The 22,142-nt window shown below is 29.3% G+C and overlaps 1 protein-coding gene across 3 annotated transcripts in view; it reads right to left on the reverse strand.

Annotated features, from left to right (window-relative positions):
* Positions 1 to 2,946: 2,946 nt before the first annotated feature.
* Positions 2,947 to 22,142, reverse strand: part of LOC107440681 (polypeptide N-acetylgalactosaminyltransferase 11) — a 39,175-nt gene continuing 19,979 nt past the window's right edge. For all 3 annotated transcript variants that reach the window (XM_016053664.5, XM_043055196.3, XM_043055197.3), the window contains exons 8-12: positions 20,976 to 21,128; positions 15,559 to 15,795; positions 13,148 to 13,249; positions 8,360 to 8,491; positions 2,947 to 4,840 (exon numbers count right to left, since the gene is read on the reverse strand). In XM_016053664.5, the coding sequence (XP_015909150.1) occupies positions 4,700 to 4,840; positions 8,360 to 8,491; positions 13,148 to 13,249; positions 15,559 to 15,795; positions 20,976 to 21,128 (765 nt within the window). In that variant the 3' untranslated portion in view covers positions 2,947 to 4,699. The remainder of the gene's footprint in view (positions 4,841 to 8,359; positions 8,492 to 13,147; positions 13,250 to 15,558; positions 15,796 to 20,975; positions 21,129 to 22,142) is intronic.

A 22,142-nucleotide genomic window follows, 5' to 3' on the forward strand; every position in this document is an offset into this window, starting at 1 on the left:
TTATTTTAATTGGCAGAAAATTACTTTAATGGGTGTCGATGGAGATTTCGAAAAATTATGTAGGGGTCGATGATCAAAAAAGTTTGGCAACCCCTGCCCTAATCCAAAACAATCTTCTATATAAAAACCTTAGATCGAGGTTGACTTAGAGTTTCTTTAAGTGTGAAAACAATCCTTTCATAAAGCAAGGTAAAAATAACCTTAAATCCAGGTAAGTATAACGTTTCTTATCGCAAAGTCTACTCAGCTAATACTCCACCTTGTCACGAAATTTTAATTTGATCCTATCGCTAGTGTGACGTCAGCTAATACGTCATGATGGACCTTTAGTGACAATACTTATTTTAAAAAAAAGCTTTCAAAAATAATTTTTTAATCTTTTTAGGATGTCGAAACTGTGCTTTATTGGAAAAAAGGTTTTTAGTGCAAACATTTTGGTGACAATAAAAAGAAAATTCCGAGACAAGGTTGCCGTATTCCATCATAGATACATCCCTCCTATCACTTTTACAACATTTAGGTCAAGGAAAAAAATAAATCACCAGAGAGATGGTATGACCAAAGTCATTGCCCAATAAGTTCTCAGGCTTGTAAGTACAGTTCAAGCTGCCATGCAATGTGCAAAAGAAGAAAAAAAAACCCACCCAGAATAACTTTTGATCTAATGATAAAATTTACTCATACTAGGACTCACACTTAATGGTTCACAGAAGTGGCTTAATTTGTAAATATGTTCGATATTTTTAGTTACAAAATCAGACACAAAAACGTACTTTCTTTGAATAAACATGAGTTTTTCAAATGGATTTAGACTCCTAATGCTGACAGTGGCGTACGCAGAATTTTTTCAAGGGCGGTGTTCATGATTTTCTGAAACTACTAAAAGAAATTCGAGTATGTAATAAAGCACTATTATTTCCCTAATTTAGACAGCTAGATAATTTTACTTTTTATTTAGACGGCATTGTTTAGTTAAATTTTGATTCGATTTTTTAAGTTTAAGAACATAATGTAATATCTTCTCGCATGTAATATCTTCTGAAAAAAGTCCAATGTCATATGGGTGGGAAGTAACACTTTGAGGGCCACTTTCACATTCATCAGATTTTGATGTGCTAGAAACGCTTTCTTCAACGGAAGTGTCACATTTCTGTTCAACAGAAAAACTTACATTGGTACTAGATGCTGTCACCTCACTAATTTCAGGTCGTGATTTTTTCTCAAAATAATTAAAAATTGTTAAATTCTTGCGTTTTGACATCCTAAAGATCCAAGAACAGCAAATATATATATTGGCACAGAAATATCCGCTATGCTACGATCTTAAAGCTTCGAGCTGGAATGAATAACTTCAACGAGCTCAGTATCTCCAATAGTGATTACTGATTTCTTCACTAGTCGAAATAACGGCGACGACGGGTTGGGCGATTGAATGAACTTTTTGTTAAGACCGAACAAATCAGATTTAGCTACGAGCACCGAAAGACAAACGGCAGAGATAACTCTTAGTCTGACTAACTGACTCCACTGTTCTCCGTTCCCTCTTTTATATAAATTTTCACCGCAACACCAAAATTCTCGAATTGTCTCAAACACGACAGAACGTGTAGGATTCCAGAATCACCGCGTAAAGATCTCGCGAATGAAAGCCAGTCTCGAAAACTATCGCGACTGTCAGGACAGAAAGAAACCAGTCCGTAACAGTATCACGTGAATTTGGTTTCAAAAGTACAACCCTATTATAGTAAATGTTTTTTTAGTGTTCTGAGAAAGTAGGCATAAGGCAAATAAAAATATATAGTCTTTAAAAATAATAGTTCGCATAATTTCTACTAAAATTTTCATTTTTACCATTTCATCTGAGCTCAAGGGGGGAGTTTAAACCCCTAAACCCCTCCCTTGCGTACGCCACTGGCTGAAAATATATGACCCAATATATCTTTATGATCCCAATAAATTGAACAGGAAGTTTGAGGGGAAAAAAAGAGAACTTAAAACTGAAAAATGCAGAAAGTTAGCTGGCAAAAAATTTAACTATTCTATTAAATAAATTAATGAGACAAATATCCAATACTCTCCTTCCTTCTTGCTATAACCGTTCATATTTTAGATATTTTTTCATATTCACCAGTCCTTCAAAAGAATTTTTATGGACTTGAAATTATTGCAAAAAGATAAACAGAAAGTGGTTTGCCCAGAAAACAGAGGTCCCATTTGAATTCAGGAGACAATTTTACATATGAATGTGCACTTCACCCAACCATGACGAGACCAATTTCAGGTTTAACAGCCATGATAATTTGACCGCGGTCAGACGACATGGATAGCGAAGCTGGTACCTCTCTCTCCTAACTTCCTCACCACGATGAACGAGAGAACTTTCAGCCACATCACAGACTGAACAAGCCTCTTGAAGTATATAACATGCTGGTCATTTTTCTATAACCGTCGTTGAACATCCAACCCAAATTTGGGTTTACGACTACTGATGTTCAACTACGCAGCTTTTTAATTTTGAACCCTATTCGGAAGACGAGGGAACTCCTGGATCAAGAATTGGGAGAATTTTGCTTTTGTGGAACACTTTTTGATGGAACTAACCAGCATTTGTGTTACATGGAGAGGAAGTACACGAGGACCTCACACAGTTAGCGTGCCGGCAAGGGGACTCTAACCCATGATCCGTCTACCACTGAGGAATTCGTATCGACCAGTCATCGCTGGAACTCGATTCACCTTATTGGAAGGCAAACGCCCTTTAATTGGATATCAGGATTGAATTCTGAACCCCCAGCTCTCCACCAGTGGGGTCAGAAAGAACTTAACAGACTGTGTTACCGGAGTGTGCTATGAGAATCAGCAAGTAAGATGTCAGAGCATTTTCCATGCAGCAAAGTGCAATTAGTTTCAACAAATCATCCCTCATAATAGAAAAGAATAATCATGTGCAGCAAAATATTTTATTATATATTTTTTCAAATATGAAGTAGATAATTGACACTTTCATCAATAAAATTCTAAAACTTGTTCATAACAACAAAAAATTCGTTGGAAAAAAAAATTACATCAAAACTATCTACAAATTTCTAACAAGAAATGTATGAGTTTCTCAACAAAAAAAAATAACATGCAAAATTTTTTTAATTTAAATGCAAAAGATGAAAGAATTTTGGTATAAAAACAAAAGCACAACCACCCTAGCGCTATATTTTTGTACTACTTGTATGAAATGGGATTGAATTTGTTGGAAAAAATTTACATTAAATCTATATACCAATTTTAACACTAAACATACCATAACCGGTCAAATGACCGTTTAAGAACTTTTGCATTGAAAATGCGCTTATCATCTTATCGTTTATGCACATTTGACCGCATGACTTTTTCTAACTATTATATACAGATAATATTCTTTTTTTTGTTTCGAATAATACTTGTCGTATACCTATTTCTACCACAACCGGTCATTTGCCCGGAAGAACAATTTATAGCTTTAAAAGGTTATCGGATCAGAAATGACGATGTAATGCGTGTTCAACGTATGACATTCAATGAGTTGCACATTTCTGCAAAGACTGTTGCGTAGTGAGTTCAATCAGAATAACTGTGAATTCAAATTTCAAGAAAGTACCTAAAATTTTAGATTGGCATTTTTGTGTCAGAAAAAGTGACAGAAACTAAATGTTTTGGTAAGTAGCTTATGTTTTATTTTGATAGCTTTACTTCATTTCTAACTAACTGTTAGTTTTTACCCAAAAAAATGTCGAAACAAATAAGACAGCACAAGTTCTTAAACGAAATAATATAAACTATAAGAATAATTATAAGTACAGTAGGAAACCGATTATCCGGAACGATCGGGACCATCGCTATTCCGGATAACTGATTTTTCCGGTTTTCTGAATCGCTACAAAAAGTCGTTTTTCTTATTGTTAAACCCAACTAAAAAAAAAATATTTGGAAATAATCTTGAAAAAACGAAGTAATACACTAATAATTATTTCCAAAATGATGCTAGGGTAAACATCTTTCAAAAAAGAAAGAAAAATCCTAAAATCTTATGAGGAAAAAAACTTTTTTTAAAAAAAAATAGCGGGAAAATTTATCGAATTTCGTTCCGGTTTTTTGGTTTTCCGGTTTTCTGATTTCCGGATAACGGGTTCTGTACTGTATTATAATTCTTATAATTATAAGAATCATAGAAATAATAACAATTAGAAGAGATATGTTTGCGGAAAAGTACAATGAAAACATCCTGTATATGTAAAAAATGTGTCGAGCAATGAATTAAAAATTCTTATTCTATGTGTTTGCAATGTATAAAAATTAGCAATGTATAATTTTGTTTAATTATAATAAAGTGTTTTTAGTTTATTTCCTCCCTAACATCCAAATTTCACATATTCAACCAAGAAACATCCAAGAACAACAAGAACAAAGTTCGGTCATGTAATCGAGTATGGTAGAAATAGGTATACACTAAGTATTGGTATGTTTGGTGTTAAACAAGAAATGTATGAGTTTCTTGAAAAAAAATACAAAAATGTTTCAATTTAATTATAAAAGATAAAAGAATTTTTGTATAAAAACAAACGCACAACCACCCTAGCACTGTAATTTTTTTTTTTGTACTACTTGTATAAAATGGGATTGTAAGGGATAAAAATCTATCACAGAAATTGTTTCAAAAGCACAACACTTAGGGCAGGGAATGAAATAAGAGATTCCATTTACGAGATTCTGATTGGCTACAAATGGTGAGGATAATGTATTCACCAACATTTTCTTTGTGAACACCAAGACACAGTCCTGCAGCCATATTATAAATAGGGGAGTCCACCTACAATCAAAAAAGAAGTGCACTCTTAATTTTATTCAATAAATCCTATATGCAAGGTATCTGCTACATTTAAGATTTTCAAATCCATGACCTTTCATGGCTAATTCAAGAATTATTCATGACTTACCGAAGTTACTATTGCAGAGGTGATTGTGAGTCCAACTCAAAAATCCTGAAAATTTCTTGAGTAAAATCATTAATGACTCATTTCAAAAAATTAATTACTTCATAAATTTAAATCATTGATATTTTCAGAACATTCAATTCTAAATAAATTATATACAGCATAATTTAAATGTATAAGTTTACTTTAACCTTCAATCACATTTAGTATTTTACCAGAAAAAATATTTACAAATGAAAGATGCAAAGTAAAAATTCTAGTTCTAATATTTTTAAATAAAATATACAAGAATTTTTATACATAAATGTGATCTATGAATTCTTAAAATTTTTGGACGTAGGATTTCCGGAAACTTCCGGAGCGGAGTTAGGGAAAAATCCGGAAATCTGGATTTTTTCCGGAGCACAATCACCTCTGCTATTTTCTCCAAACAATTCTCCTTTATCTGCTTAAGCACGCAGCATCGGCTTTTAACCACTGGATATCATTGTTGGCCAGTCTCAAAGCCCCCCTGGAATCGCGGGCAACTTGGCCACATTGTTGTAGTATGCAATTGAGTCCTTGCAGAAAGGCAAAAGGATTTTTCTTTTGGAAAGTTAAAAAAAAAATTCTTTTCTGCAGAATTTTCTAAGACGATTTTTTTCCAGCGGAAATATACTCCAAAAATACTTTTTTTGTTCATCGGAAATGAAAGAAACACTCCCGATTTTTCTGTTCTCATTTGGAAATAAAAAAATTTCGACAATGACTGGCATGCTTCAGCTAGAATTTTAAATTGATAAAATAAATAATAAATAAATTCTGAAATCGCAAAAGTTTGAAATATAATTCGCTCTAGAAATGATGTTCTTTCGTTCATTTTCTGAAAGAATACCATAATTTTTAAGGAACACCAGAAGAGCAATTTTTATTTTAATAAAATGTGACAGTGAGTGGGGATTTTGTTACAAAGTCAGATATTCGGAACACTATGAAATTGGGGAGGTAAATTCCACTTTAAAAATGAGATTTTTCTGCGACCTAAATCCATGATTTTCCAGGATTTTTTTTTTAAATAGTTAAAATCATGACAAATTTTGTTCAATACTTCATGCCTCTCCATGATTTTTCATGACTTTCCAGGTGTGCAGATACCCTGCATATGGTTGGCAAAAGAATCACTTTTAATAACTTAAAATCTAATAATCAGTTTTTCATGTAGTAAATTGCAATATCAATGGTTTGATTTTCAATTGGCGCAGAAGATAGTTCAAATTATGAAATACAACACAAAAAAATTCTCTCTTAAAATAAACATAATAATAGATTCAGAAATCACGATCTTAAAAATATTTAAAATATAGACTGATTTTTAGTATTTGAATGTTATTTGTATATCTAAGCAAAATTAATAACTATAATTGAAAAACTAATTAGATAAATCATGTGCCTAAATATAATTTCATGCAAAAGTTATTTTTAGTACTAATTTTAAGGGAAATAAGACATTTTTTAAAACTAAATCAAAATTGTTATTTCATATTTACCTGCTTTTGACAGTATGCATATAAATGAGATAAATACACTGTGTTTTGCAATTAAGAAACATATTGATGAAATACGTTTTTACTAGCTTTGTATAAGATTATTTCTCAAAACGTATTTCATACTTGCAAATATAATATCTTGGATTTCCCTCCTAAAAATTTCAAACTTTTTTTAAAGCTGCATTTTAATATTAGTTTATTGAAAATTACAAATGTAAAAAAAATACAATGAAAACTACATTACTTATAAAAATATACATGTTACAATTTTAACAGGTTATTGTGTTCCCAAATATGAGCAAGATAGATTTAAAGAGCGTAAATGTAGATTTAAACAAATGTAGATTTAAACAAGGTAGATTTAAACATTTGAATTAACTGAGAGCTTCTTTTATTCTATAAGTGCATTCATGGGGAAAATGCAGAATCTTTCACATTTACATGAGTTTTGACATGTATTTTTATTGCAAATTCTCAAGTATACATTATCAAAATATAAAGAAATTTTAAGAAATATAAAATATTGATTTTTTTTAAAAATTCATAGAGAATTTTTTTAAGAACTTATACACATTATTTCTCTTTTTGCACAATGGTGTTTGATATCATGTCTTGCTACAAGCCCTTCAAGATTTAAAAAAGCAGTTTAAAAGAATACCCATCTAAAATAATTAAATATATATTGTATAAATAACTACAAAAAAGTAAATTTTATTTCATTAAATTTTCATTAAATTTTCATTCATTATTATAGTTTGAGATAAATTAAATTATAAAGCCAGGCTTAAAGACAAAAGAAAAGTCATTTCAGTTTTAAAGAAAAGCTATTTAAATTTAACAAGAACTATTTTTTCCACAAGTCCTGTTATGAATTTCAACTTCACCAAAAAAGACACTGTAATCAATTCACAAGAATTATGAATGAGATCACTTGCATGGCAGGCAATGGATTGGAATGGAAGACTTGGGAAGCCTAAGAAGTATTACCCACATTATATTGTTTTGTTATTCATTTGGCCTTTTAATTCATTAAACTATTCCACACCGCATTATCACTGAAATAAGTGCATTACATGGAAAAGTGAAAAAACTTTCACCTTTATACGAGTTTCAACATGCATTTTTAAAACAACCCTAGCAAAATAACTTGGTGGGCCCTCATTGGACCAATATTGATTAATCTTGGCTCCATAAGGGTTCGAAATTTTTCTAATATGGGCCCTATATAGAATCATCCGATTCACCCGATATTATACTGCCACTTTACAAACAATATCGGAACTATATAGAATTGACAGATTCATCCGATATTTTATAATCATTATTCAGCTGGATAGAACCAATATTAAAAAATCTAGACATCTCAATATCGGTCCCTCAGAGCATGTTCATATAGGACCCATAACAACAATATCGGAACTATATAGAATTGACAGATTCATCCGATATTTTATAATCATTATTCAGCCAATATAAGCCCCATATAGGTCGATATTGATACTGGATAGAACCAATATTAAAAAATCTGGACATCTCAATATCGGTCCCTCAGAGCATGTTCATGTAGGACCAATATTAAGCCAATTTCGAGCCCAACTGGGACCAAGATATAATTGTTGCTAGGGAATGTTCTAAAATATGCATATTATCGAAATATTGTAGAAGATTCTACAAATAAAATGTTGGCCGATTTCACAGCCAACTCTGCAACTACAAATATATTACTTTTTCTTTTTAAATTATGATTTTTTGACACCCAGTTTAGCTTCAAGTCCTTAGGTTTGCTCTTTTACCTGAATATCTAAACCTGATCATTAACTAGAAATTTTTACTTCGGTGTAGGAACGGACGGTTAGAATATGATCTTACTGTGTCTGCGTGCCTCCAGTCTTGTGATCCACCCATTTCATGGCACTTGGACAAACGAGGGAACTGTTCACCAGCATCCAGGCAGAGAAGTTGAGCCAACCTGATATCATGTTTAGCACTCTCGTACCACATCTAATCATAAGCGTAAACAATTATTAATTATGCATAGCAAAACAGTTTTTCTTAAGTTATAGTATGCTGATGACCTGAAGTTCTTAAAAAAATGCACACAAAAAAATCAAGCCTTCAAAAGCAGTGTTTTTTATATATATGTTACCGGCAAAGTTTGAAATCCGTCATTCTACAGAATGCCTAAAACTAGCCGGCAATGTATGAAACGATTTATATTTCACACCCTTCCATGGCATTCTATAGAATGCCAAATGAGAAACCAGCAAAGTATGAAATACATCTCCGATTTGTTTCGAAATGTAATGAAACGTAATTCAAAATGTCATTCAAGCCTGCCATGTTGCAACAAGTAGTTTAATTTCTTATTTTTTATATGAACATTTTGTTTCTTTTATTAAGAAAGATATAAACTATATTTTGTACAACTTTCATTTTTCTTTAAGCATTTTGAATAATTTTTTTTAAATAGCACTCTCATTATTTTTTCAGAATAACAGTTTTATTTTTGAGAAAGGCACATCTACATAATAACCTCATCAGGACGTTTTTTTCATACTTTGACAAAATAGCAAGTCATACTATAGAATGCTTAGGTATTATATACAATGCCTAGGGAAAGAATGTAATTCTTCTCATGTTTTATACCTTGCCTGAACACATTTGGCATTCTATAGAACGCTGCTGTTTCATACTTTGCCGGTAACATACAGTGAAACTCGGTAGTGACAACTTTATGTTCCACAGTAAAATGTCCGTTAACAGAGGTTGGTCATTCTTTGGGGGTTACCTTCATTGACTTCAAAATGTTATGGAGGGTACATGAATTTTCACAAATAATTTTACTCACTGTCGCTTGCGTAAATGCCACTTGTTTTGACGCCATGAAAACCGGATCAATTAATGAAGCTTAGTGTCAATGAAAATGATCTTTACTGATATAATAATGTGTAAAAATTCATTTACCAATTATGAATGATAGAACTATTTTAAATAAGTCAACAATTTTGTTTTATGTTTGAATTTGCCTTTAATTTTATATCATAATAAGTTAGCTTTAAAAAATGATAAAAAGTTTGCTTGTTTGAAATGTTTCTTTTTTTTAAAAAAAATATTTTTTTTTTCTAATTTAACTTTCAACATGGATAGCATCGTCTTTAGTGCTGCTGTAACTGCAACTTGGGGTTGATGATCTCTTTCAAAGATCATCAAAAACAGCTCTCTAAATAAGAGTCACTCAAATATTTTGGATGCATTTTAATCTACTAATTTGTTTTGTAAATACTTTTTATTAATATTTTTCACGTTTTCTTATTTGACCTTTTCCACATTTGGTGCAGAAATTAGCATAGTCGCTGGGGAAGGTTTTGATGGTTTCTCTTAACGGTTTCCTTCAACACAATGTGTATGGAAAAAATTCCGTACCTCCCAAGTGGTCAAAAATGGAGGAGGCTTGTACACAGAGGTGGTCTTTTCTGAAGATTTCACTGTATGTATATATATCATAACTTGAACTATGCACTTAATGTAGGGGGAAACTAATGGTCAATACTGGCCACAAGGCAACTCAATTGAAGTTAATTGTATTTAAAAAAATTGGCTGCCAGTTGCCACCGGTGTCTTGGGATATTCATTCACTTTTAGATGCACCTGGATAATTTTTGTCCGCACATGAGCTGTATAAAGCAACTACTTCAATTACTCTTATCTGGCGCAGTTTTTATTATTATTTTTTTAATTTTAAAGCAATAATTTCGTTATCAGTTTAAAATTGATTCAAACGCTTTGTTTAATTAATTTTTTTAAATATTTAAGCTATAGAAAAAGTGGCACTAGACCTAGTAGTATATATTTCGGACAATTACCAAAGGTCTAGTCATACTAGGTCTGGTTAAGTGCCATTGCCCGGTACACATTTGCCTGGTATATTCTACACTGATGTTTTTTTAAGATTCAGTGCCACTGCCAGGTATACATTTGGCCGGTATACCCTACACTAATGTTTTTTTAAGGTCAAGTGCCACTGTCCGGTATACATTTGCCCGGTATGCCCTACACTGATGTTTTTTTAAGGTCAAGTGCCACTGCCCGGTATACCCTACACTGATGTTTTTTTAAAGTCAAGTGCCATTGCCCGGTATATATTTGCCCGTTACTCCAAACACTGATGTTTGTTCTAATCTATCGTCAGTAAGTATTAAAATATCGAATAAATGTAATTATATCCACGAATAAATTCATATCAAATTGCATGCAATAAATATTTCGGACATACACCAAAGCGACTAATTTGATTGTCAACATTCACCGGTGAAAGTCAACAACCACAGAATTCGGTCATTCACAGTAACATGCACATCATTTACATTATAACCTCATCAGGACAATTATTTCATACTTTGCCTAAATAGCATCTGGCATTTCAAAAAATAAAAATAATTTGTTTTGTTGGCGATGATCTCGTAAGGTAATAAAGAATCATGCATAGCACAGGTAAGGATGATATTAACCTCGAAGGAAAAGTGGATGAATACCCCAAGGAATCGTTGCCACCAGATTACCACTTTTTGTTGAAAATATACCCCAAGTGCACATTATTTTAATTTTTAAATAAATATCAAATTATATTATGAACATTTTAAAACATTCTGAAAACTACTTTATTTATCAATTGCTTAAAATCAGTTTCTGCTTCAAATTTATCGGTTTCTTAATTTAGCAATAAGCCTTGCAATGCTTTCCACATTTCAAAAAATGTTCAAAAGAATTGCCTAACAGTTTTTTATTCATTTAAATTTTCCAATTTTTAAAAAATGATCTCAACTAAAAATACTACAACTGACCAGTAGCAATATTTCCTTACTTTGCCCTATAATATTTTATAAAAAAAAAATAAGGTAATAATTAAATAGTATACAAGTTATGAATAAAATAAATTGTAACTTAACAAGATTCATACAGCATTAATTTTTAGATACAGTTTTCAAATAATTAACGTTGCATTTTCAAATGTTTTTTGATACTCCTAAAATTGAGAAACAGCCGACAACTCAAATTCAAATTCTTATATCGATAAAAATTCTGTTTAACATTGACACTTGTAATAGAAGAATATTTAAAATAATAAAAACCAATGCAAATTTATGAAAAATCACAAGTAAAATGATTAAAATAAAAAATATAATTCAAAATTCATGAAAATGTATTAAAAAAGGAAGAAAAAAAATCTAAAAAGACTTTTAACACCCTAAAAAGAAAACGACCAAAATGTAAGAAATGCAAAAAATAAATTAATTATCAACATCCTAGTCTTGGTTGTTAGAAAAGTAAACGGTATACAGAATAAACATTTTTAAATATTTGCTTACAAAGTTAAGAGTGTCAAAATGCTAAGGAATGATTTTTGATGAAGAATTTGGATACATAGATCAAGGGAAGTGTTTAACAAACAATTTGTACAGTTTTAATGTACAATAAGCAAATGTGTAGTGGGGGTTTTTTATAGGAGAAAGACTACTGCAAATTACTAACGCATATTTGTACAATGAATTTTTAAATTTGCACATTTTTGTTAGAAACCCTAATCCATAGCATTTTTTTCTCCCTTTAAAATTAGTAAAGTAATCAATATTAATTACAATTTTTTAAAAAAATTTCAAATTGTAGTATTTTGCATGATACAAAATTATGTTGTTACTTACAAAGTTATGGCCAATTATATTAAAAATCATTCTTGGATTTACAACTATTAACCTTTTTTAAAAACTGCTATAAAATGCTTAAAAAAAATAATAATAATTGTTCAGTATTTTGCGTGATACAAAATTATGTTGTTACTTACAAAATTATACTAAACGAAACAACAAAATGAAGACGTTTTCTAATTCACAATTGCTTTGATAAGAATTTCGTAATTCTTTTCTTCATTTGGTTGGAACAGTACTCCTACTTTGGGATATTCACAATTTCATTACAAATTTTTAAAAAAAAGGCTATTTTATTAGAAAAATATAAAAATGTAAACAGGAACTGTTTGCTAATTATTAAAAATTACTAAACTCTGAGAGTTTTAAACTTCAAAAAGGGATTTGAACCCCATGAATCCTTGCTCAGATCATAGGTCATATAATCTAAACTGAAGACAAATTTAAATAAATTCATAAATGATTCTTATATGCACAGTGAAAAAGGTGACTAACATTGAAAAATAAGGCACCAAAAGAATGCAGTAATATTAAAATGGCACACTTTTTAAATGGTTTATTTTGCAATGAGTCTCATTTTAAGAGTTTTTCTTGACATCGAAAACTGATTTACAGCTTTAACAGAGCTCAAAATTGACAGTTCATCGTGGACTGCTAAAACTTGGCTAGGACCACCATAAAATAGTTACTAGAGATCCCCTGAATGAATGTAAAAGGATGTTATATTGTTTTAGTTCCTTGATTTTTATTTCATTTTCAGGTGTGTATTTTTGTCCCTAAATAGCACACATCAAGCGTCATCATTACTTACTCTTTGTATAATCATTTTTCTTCAAAAAAAAATGATATATTAGAGATATGTAAAATGGACCAGTTAATATATTTTAATTACTGGACCAGACACTAAATTTCTACCCTTGTTAAGGAAGAGTAGGAAAATGAAATTAAAAATCACCTGACGTTTCAGTTTTGAGCACTTTTGAAGAATGAGCAAAGAACCTTTTGTAGTGACATCATCTTCTGATTCAATACACAATTCAGTGCCTGTCAGTTGAATCTAAAGAAAACAATAAAAGACAACATCTCTCTTAAAAGTTACTTTTTAAACCTTTGTTTAAGATGAAATACAAAAAGTATACATTAAGACGTCATAAATTTATACAATAAAACCTTAGGTTAGGTTATGAATGTTTTACTAGATGAGAAAATTTTTTGAAGGAATTTTAACTTCGAAAATAAGTGATAATAAACTATACTGCAACATGATAAGATAACCAATAAACAGGGATGGCAAGTTTCTTGCACAATGGGAAAAATACCTCTGTGATGCCACAATAGGCATTACATATTTCCTAGATTTAAAAATGTCTTTAATGACTCAAACTTATTTTTTAATCATTATCAATCGAATTATATTTGAATCAAATCACTTAACTAATCGATTTAATTTAAATATAATTCGAAAATATATAAATCAAATAATAATGAAAATATATGTATATATCAAATTATAAAACAATTTTTAAAGCGTTAATAATTGCAATTTATTTTAAATTATATTTTCAAGCTATTTAATATACCATTTTTAAATGTGAAAACTAAAAAGCAACAATAGGGAACAAAAATTAATTTAGTGAATAATTTAAAAAAATTTAAATAACAGTAACCCTTCAAGTAGCAGGCATACCTGCCAACTTTTACGCAATTGGCGTAAAATTTTATTTTTATATTTAAAGTGGTAGTAAAATGTAAGCTTTCTATAATTCCTTGCATTTATAATCTTTTTGTCTTTTTATATTTTTAAAAAAATTAAGCATATATTAATTAATAATACTATCATAGTAGTCCGTCTAAACTTTATCAAAACACAGCGTATATTTCTGCTTAAAATTGTCACTTTTCCATTTCACTACCACTGAGGAAAATCATACTCAAAAGGACTAAAAGTTGACAGGTATGAGCAGAGCATAGCATAGCATAGCATATTTCATAATAAATAAGAAGAGCTTCTAAAACAACAAATTAACTAACAAATCCCATTTGTTATTATTCAACAAATTTATTGTTATTATTTGTACAAATTAATTATTATTATTAATTATTCAACAAATCCAATAACATACTGAGTTTTATAATAAATTTCTGTTTCTGAATATTCAAACAGAGTTTTAAGTAATACGAGGAATATATTTTAAAATCCTGTAAAAATATATAAACAATAGAAAAATAACTATCTTCATAAATAGATTTGATGAAAAAAATGGTTTTATATAACTTTTTATGGTTTTATATAACTTTTGATTTGATTCAAAGTAAGATATTTGTAACACTTATTGCTAAACCATTGTATAGGTTATTTTTGCTTTCTTCCATTTTATCCTATTTCTTAGAGTGCACTGGAAGATATATGTTTCTTTTGCACTAAATACCCAGCCTATTCACAAACTAGTACATATTTCGATATTCAGCTTCTTTGAATGATGCTATATTTGAATTATTGTTCAGCTTCCTTTGTTAATCTGGCTTTCCAGATAATTATTTTGGTAAACACAGTATATTCACCATTAAATGTGAAAGTTAATATAAGACTTGTTTTATAGATAAAATATTGTTACTAATACAATATTTTGAAGTTGAAACCTTCTCAAAACAGGTGTAAGATTTATGTACACATTAGTGTTTTAAAATTCAAAAAAGTTTTTAAAAGATTTAAAACATTTAATATCAGAAACCTATGTCTCAAATATCTTTTAAAAATCTGAAGGAAATTATTGTATAGCTTAAGTAAGTCAATATTTTTTGCATCTTAATAACTAAAAAAATTTAAAATATCCTAAAATTATTTTTAGTGTACAGGCCCTTTGATGAATCTTATCATTGGAACAAGGCATAGCTGATTTTTTCTTTTTAATATTACTCAAATTATCATTTTTAAATTCCTTGGCCAAAATTATTATGCATGTAAGAGTACTATTATGAGCCAAATACTATAAAATCTAATTATCTAGAATTTCAAAAGCAGTAAAACCTACCATAAACTTTAAAAAAAGCAGATTAAGAAAAGAAAAAGTAAGCATAAATTGAAATAGACTAAGGTCACACTGCACTAAAATTCCCAATCATTTCAAAATTTCAAGTCTTAATTTATAGCAAATTACCTTTTTGCCTAAAAGGGAGACAGAAGATGTACAAGAAAAGGGGTAAAAGACAAAGAGATAATGGAAAATAAAATTTAAAAAAAAAGGTTGAGGTGGGGAAAAAATGCTTTTATTTAATATGTAATTATTACACGTTTGCTTCCTTTTGCTGAAAATAAGAAATTTTTTATTTTATTTATCTAAAAATGAGATACAAAAAGAGAAATACCTGATATCTAAATAATATTTCAGTGGTTGAATGCTTCCACTGATTCTTCATCTGAGCAAGGTGAGCTTTTTTTTCTGAAAGGTTTGTTTTGACTTGTGGTGGACCAAGTTCAGGATAGATAGTCTTCATGTACCAATCAAAAGATTTACACTGAAGATTCTTCCTTAAATCAAGGCGGCTCGAAATATCACCATAACTCTTATTTCGTGCATCTGGTCTGACTTTGAAAAAGTTTTCCTAGGTGAGATTATGCATACATATAATACACTATGTAGTTAAAAATCTTAAAATTTCCAGGTCCCTGTTTTGTTTTTTTCTTATAAAGTGCAGTATGTGTACAAGAAAAGTGCCTGTATTATCAAATATTTCATTAAATGTGTCATTTTTTTAACATATCATCTTGAAGAAAAAAATTATTTTATTTTTTTATGTTTTGCAACAACATTAATTTTTAAAAAATTAAAATATGTGGAGAAAATAATATGTTTAGCTTGTCGAACATATTGTTTTTATGGAATAAAACTTTTTTAATGTGTTACTTTAAGTAGTATTTCCTCTAAGTGTACCTACAAAATGGCAAAAACAGAGTGACCAATAAATTCATTTAGAAAAGGAAAACCATTTCAGGTAATTATATATCAATAAACTTTTATAATTACAGTGGCTCCCAAAAGTATTTCTTCACTTTTAACTTTTATTGAAATGGGAAATAAAAATTCATTAATTAAAATGAATATTTCAAAATGGGTATTTGATAACAAGATGTATAATCAATTCTTAGCAAAACTGCATGGAATATTTTAAAAACAAAGCAAAAGTTAGTTTTTAAGATATCAATAATCAAACAGTAACAAAAATTTTACACAACGAAAGTCATTGTACAGTTAAAGGCTTTCGGTATTTCAGAATAAAAATTATCGTCAATTGCTTTAAATTCCTTTTATTTAATTATTTTTCATTTAATTATTTATTTGCAATTTAGTATCAAACTTATGATAACAAAATTATACTTAAATTTTTGCTTGCTAATTCCGTATTATTTTATTTTATCATTTAAAAAATGGCTTGAGGTTGTAATAAAACAATAGACAAAATTTGATTATTTTTCATCAGAAGAGGTAAATCAGTAATAAATATTTGAAATTAGCTTATTCTATTCAATTGTACTGTGCAATATGTGATAAAATGCTTAAAATAAGAACTTCATATCAGAAATTAAAATTATAAAATTTGCAGAAAATTCATAAATTCGCAATTGAGTGTTGTAAAGTCAGATTTTTAAATAATGTTGTTTTGAATTAGTATTACTATTTTAAGAGATTCAGTATACAAAATAAATGTCACAAATGAAAAATTTTCAATTTTTTGTTCTATACTCTATAGAAAAAAATAGATAAAATTCTTTAAATTTTATACTTTTTTGATTTTTTTCCTTATTTGAAATTAAAATTCCAATCTAAACACACAGTTTTTTAGTTTAGCATAGTTAATTGTTTTTGTTTTAACAACTAGAATTGAACAGTGCATAACTAAAACACTAAGTTACATTTTCCTTCTTCCGACTAAACACATATGAATTTTTAAAAAAATAGTGCGTGGAGTCCCTCCGCGTGGAAGAAGTTAAACTTCGTAAGCTGCGACTTTAATTGTAGAAGAATCAGCAGTCATAGAAGGATCACTAGTTATATTCAACGACTCTTTTTCCTGCTCCGCTCGTCCTGCTTCCTGATCTGTAATAACGGTAATATTGTGCATTTTTCCCTCCTGGACCTCTTGAACCAGTGGAAGTGCTTGTGGTTGCCTCATTGTCTCGCCATGGAAAATGTATTTGTATTAATAATGTATGTGAATGCATCATAATGTAAATTCAAATGAGAAAACCTAACAATCAATTGATATTCACATGAGACGTACCTTGGCATAACCTTAAATCCGTCGCATTGTCCGTGGGATTGTTTTCGCTCATTTTTTACAATTGTTATCCACTAAATTTGAAAATAAAAAATACTATCCTATTAAATTATATGTGTATCAAATCAAACTAAAAAAATATTTATAGAAAAATAATACTTTTATTACTTTTATGCTAGTGAGAACCAAAACAATATGGAAATGAATGATGGAAAACTGGATCCAACCACGTGATTTTCCGGCCAATAAAAATGTAACGTTAAATGTTTAACGCAACCTTGTTGAAAGTCGCATAAGAAGTATAACTTCAAAAAAAATCCTATTTAATGTTTATACATCATTTAATATGTTTCCTATATATTCCCTAGTCTTTGTCAGCTTTTTAGGGAAAAAGGAGGCATAGTTTTGGAAATATCATCCCTGGAATGCAAGCAACATTTACGAACTTTTGATATAGTGATAACTATGCAATTCCAATTTTGAATTAAAAGTCAAATATTTACCAACAAAACAATAAAATTAAATATTAATATATAGTTAGTTCTTCTTTTTAAATTAAAATATGTTATAAAAGGTTAAAATGAAACAGAAAAAACTAGCAGTAATGCAACAATTTGTCAACAAACATTGCTGTTCAGAGATTGTAAAGAAATGTGTGATTAGTTAGTTTGCTGAGAAAAAACAATTTACAGATTTCTTTGAATGGGAACACAAAAGCTTTCATAAAAAGAGTACATTTTAAAATCTATTATTATTAAATTATAACCAATTAATTTTTGGAGAATTTTATTAAGTTAAAAATACAAAAATATTTAGACTCATTCTGTCAAAATAGAAAAAAACTACCATCAAAGCATCGGAACAAATTTGAGTCATAAATGGATTCACCCCATGGACAGAATTTTAAAACAGATGCAAATATCCTAACTATGTTTAGCACAATCTTTGCCTTTCTTAAATTACAGTCCCATAGTCTCCATAGAGATCAAAAACTCCTACATTTGTTTAGAAACTATGAGAGAATTTTATGTGACATTCTAGTTTAACAGGGTTATAATAGAGCGATCTTGATGCAAGCAAAGTATAGCTAAGTTGATAACATTTTAACTGTTTGGAGATATATTTCCATCTAAAAAATGTGGGTATAATGGATGAAATAATTTAAATTAAGAAAAATAGTAAATAATTTAAATTAGTGAAATTAAAAAAAAAATCTAAGAAAAAATTTCCAGCTTTTCTTTAGAATTCCCTGATTTTTCCAGGTTTTTATCCAAATTTCCTTGATTTTTAACGGTTTTTTCCAGTATAAAAAAATTCCCAGATAATTCCAGGTGGATGGCCACCCTGTTATACTACGTGGTGAGTCAAATTTCAGGAGTCTGACTAGGGTAAATTAACAACCATTTAGCGGCACCTTCAAAAATTCAACTTTAAAAAAAAAGGTAGTTTCACAAAGTACTTTTAAAAAAGCAAGTTCTCATGCAAACCTCATTCCCGTTGCAATCCATGGAAAATAGGAGCTTTTCTGCCAGCTGTCTTATACAAAAAAGGTAGCACGTGTTTGGTCAGATAGTGCAATGTGGTAAGCTTAACTGATCACTTACGCCATATCAAAGCGAGTTTTTTTAAATGAAACGACGAGGCTCACCCTCGATAAACTTTACAGGAAGTCGAAATTCAAACATTTTCTTAAACACTATTATAAATTCATTCTAACAGACCTTTATTTTTTTATGAAGCACTTTTTTTCCCCTGTGAAACTTCTTTCTGTAAGACCCAGTTGAAAATGTTCTCATAATTAAAATAACTTGTACTGCTAGTACTGTTAAATGCATGTTTTTAATTAAATTCAAGTTAAAATTTAACTATGGACAATAATTTTTTATGAATTTTGAAATTTGGATAGTATTTTTAGCCCAAAATTTTTCTATAATAGCAAAATTGTTTTTTAATGTATGGGGAAAAATACATTTATTAGTCATAAATGATTTTTATTTGTAGTGACAAATTTTTTAAATATTTTCATACTTTACTATATTTTTGTGTGTATTTTTTAATATAATTTTTAATTTTCACAAACTATGTTTACATTTTCACCAAAAAAGTACCTCCTGTTGAGGATTTATAATACCAGATGGCGCTGAGCGCAAACAATTTGTTTTATTATTTTTTTCTGCACTTCTTAAGTTTCAGTTTAGATTCAACCCACTGAACCACAATGAAATAAAATCCTTTTAATCATTACAATTTGTGTAATTATTGTTTAATTCGAGTTACCTCCTAAACAAATCCCCGTATTTATATACTACACACATAATACACTATGTTCAGCAGTTTAACAAAATAATAGAAACACTTCTATACTAGCTCATTTTTTTCATATTTCTCAAAAAATACTTAGACAAATATTTTAAAGCTTTAGAAGTGTTTAGATCAAAAGATTAGTCACATATATCAATAAAGTTTAAGGCTTTTACAGGTTTGAGGGATCTTCCCTGTGGAAGAATTCTTTCGGGCTGACAAATGTCCCAGCACTAACATTTTGCTTTAAGATACTTTTAATTATAACAATAACTAATTTAAATTAATGTTTAGGTTTACAGAAGAAAGTATAGAATAAAAATGTATAAAAATTTTATTTGTGAAAGTAATCTTTTTTTAATTCTAATATACTAAAAATGCACTAATTATTTCCTCTTTCGAATTTTGTAAATCATAATTACACAAATCAAAATTCGTAAATAAATTAAAAATCTCAAAATCCATGCAGTAACTCCCAAAATAAAGATCGACAACGAAATTACGCGAATAGGACTCTTTAAAAAAGAGATGTATGTAAAATATGGTGTTCTTTAAAGAACAAAAAATGAAAGAAAGAACATCATTTCTAGAGAAAACTATCTTTTAAACTTTCGCTATTTCAGAATTTTTTGATTTATATCATTAATTTGAAATTATAGCTAAACCCAGACATTACCGATTTTTTTTTAAAAACCTTAAGTGAGAATAAAAAAAATTATTTCTTTCCTCTGATGTACAAGAAAAACATCTTTGAAAAAAAATTCTGCAGTAAAAAAAAAGAGAGAGGAAAAAAAAACATTTTTTTCAAAATTATGCAGTAAAGTTTTCTTTTAACAAATGAAAAATCTTTCTGCAAAAACTCTAACATTCTGAGACAATGTGTTGCCTCAATTCTGGTATGGGGGGATCAGCAATAAATTATAAATAAAAAAAAATGTTTTAGAACATCCTATGACTAGAGCAATAGGTAACTTAAATCAATTATTTCGGTTATGATATGCAATAACAGCACAAATTTACATAAAAATTTCCTTTCTAGCTTAAATACACATGAAAATATGTACATATTAATAAAAAAAATATTTATTTGCCTTTCCTTTTCTTACTATAACTGCAGAAATACTCAATAAAATCAAAAAAATATTTTAGTATAACATTAGAAAATAAAAATAACCCTATAAAGGATTAAATGAAGAGAAACCTACAATATATTCATCCATCCACACATGAGCCACTCTCAGAGAATTATAAGTTAAAGTATCCTCCCCAGCAGGAGAGCCGTAAGGTCTTCTACGTCGGAACACATGGCCGACACGAGAACATGGAATAATCTGCAGGCTTCCACCACACATCCAAATCTAAAATTTAAATTTTGTTTTATTATCAGGAAGATCTACTCAAACAGGAAGACACAGTATTCGTGAAGAGGATTGACAGAACATTTAATTTGAAAGATTAACAGCATATAAAATTTGTATATCATTATATATGCTATTAGTGTAAAACTTGATACCATGACTCAGTTTGATACAATAGCACATTATGAACAGAGTAGAGAGGCTTTTGATTAGTAAAAATCTTTGTTTAGAGCTATAAATAGATTGCCTACCTACCAATCAAAACAAAAATCTAAACCTGATGGTGATTGAGTGTTTTTTATTTTATTAGATCTATATTTTTAATTAATAATGTAGAAATAATATACAAAGTTCTCAATCTACAAAACTTTTGTCCGTACGCTTCTAAAGTTTGGGCAATGACAAAACTGGAGGAAAATTGTATCACAATATTGGTGGTGTAAATGAAAACAATAACTGGAGAGGGAGGTTGAACTTTGAACTGTACAAGATTTATAAACAACTTGATATCATTAAAAACATAAAAATAAATAGAATCAATTGCATGGCCCACGTGATTCAAATGAGTGATGACAATGCAATAAAAAAGATGTGGCTCTTTAAACCCAGTGGAACAAGAAAGAGGGGAAGGTCAAGGTTGAGATGGGCAGACTCGGTGGAATCTAATTTTCTTGCAATTAATGAAAAGAATTAGAGATGAAAGATAAATCGGAAGTCATTATGGAGATATCTTCAGAGGAAGGCATGGGCTCACGTTGGGCTGTCTGGCCAACTACGAGGATGATGTAGAAATAATATTAGAAGCAAAAGGAAAATTTGTGCTCCCAAGTTTCATTATAACTTAATGTAGACTAAAGGTTATGTTACTACTCCCTTAAAAAATTTTTAGAGTGTGAAAATATAAAGAAAAATAAAGAAAATGCATAAAATATTACAAGTACAGCAAAAGAAATCAATGAATACAGCAGAAATAAAATACAGTTATTAAAGACAATTATTACAAAAAAAGCAAAG

This window comes from Parasteatoda tepidariorum, chromosome 2 (genome assembly GCF_982258835.1).
Source record: "Parasteatoda tepidariorum strain Cologne lab strain chromosome 2, Ptep-v5.0, whole genome shotgun sequence".
In the NCBI taxonomy this organism is placed as follows: domain Eukaryota; kingdom Metazoa; phylum Arthropoda; class Arachnida; order Araneae; family Theridiidae; genus Parasteatoda; species Parasteatoda tepidariorum.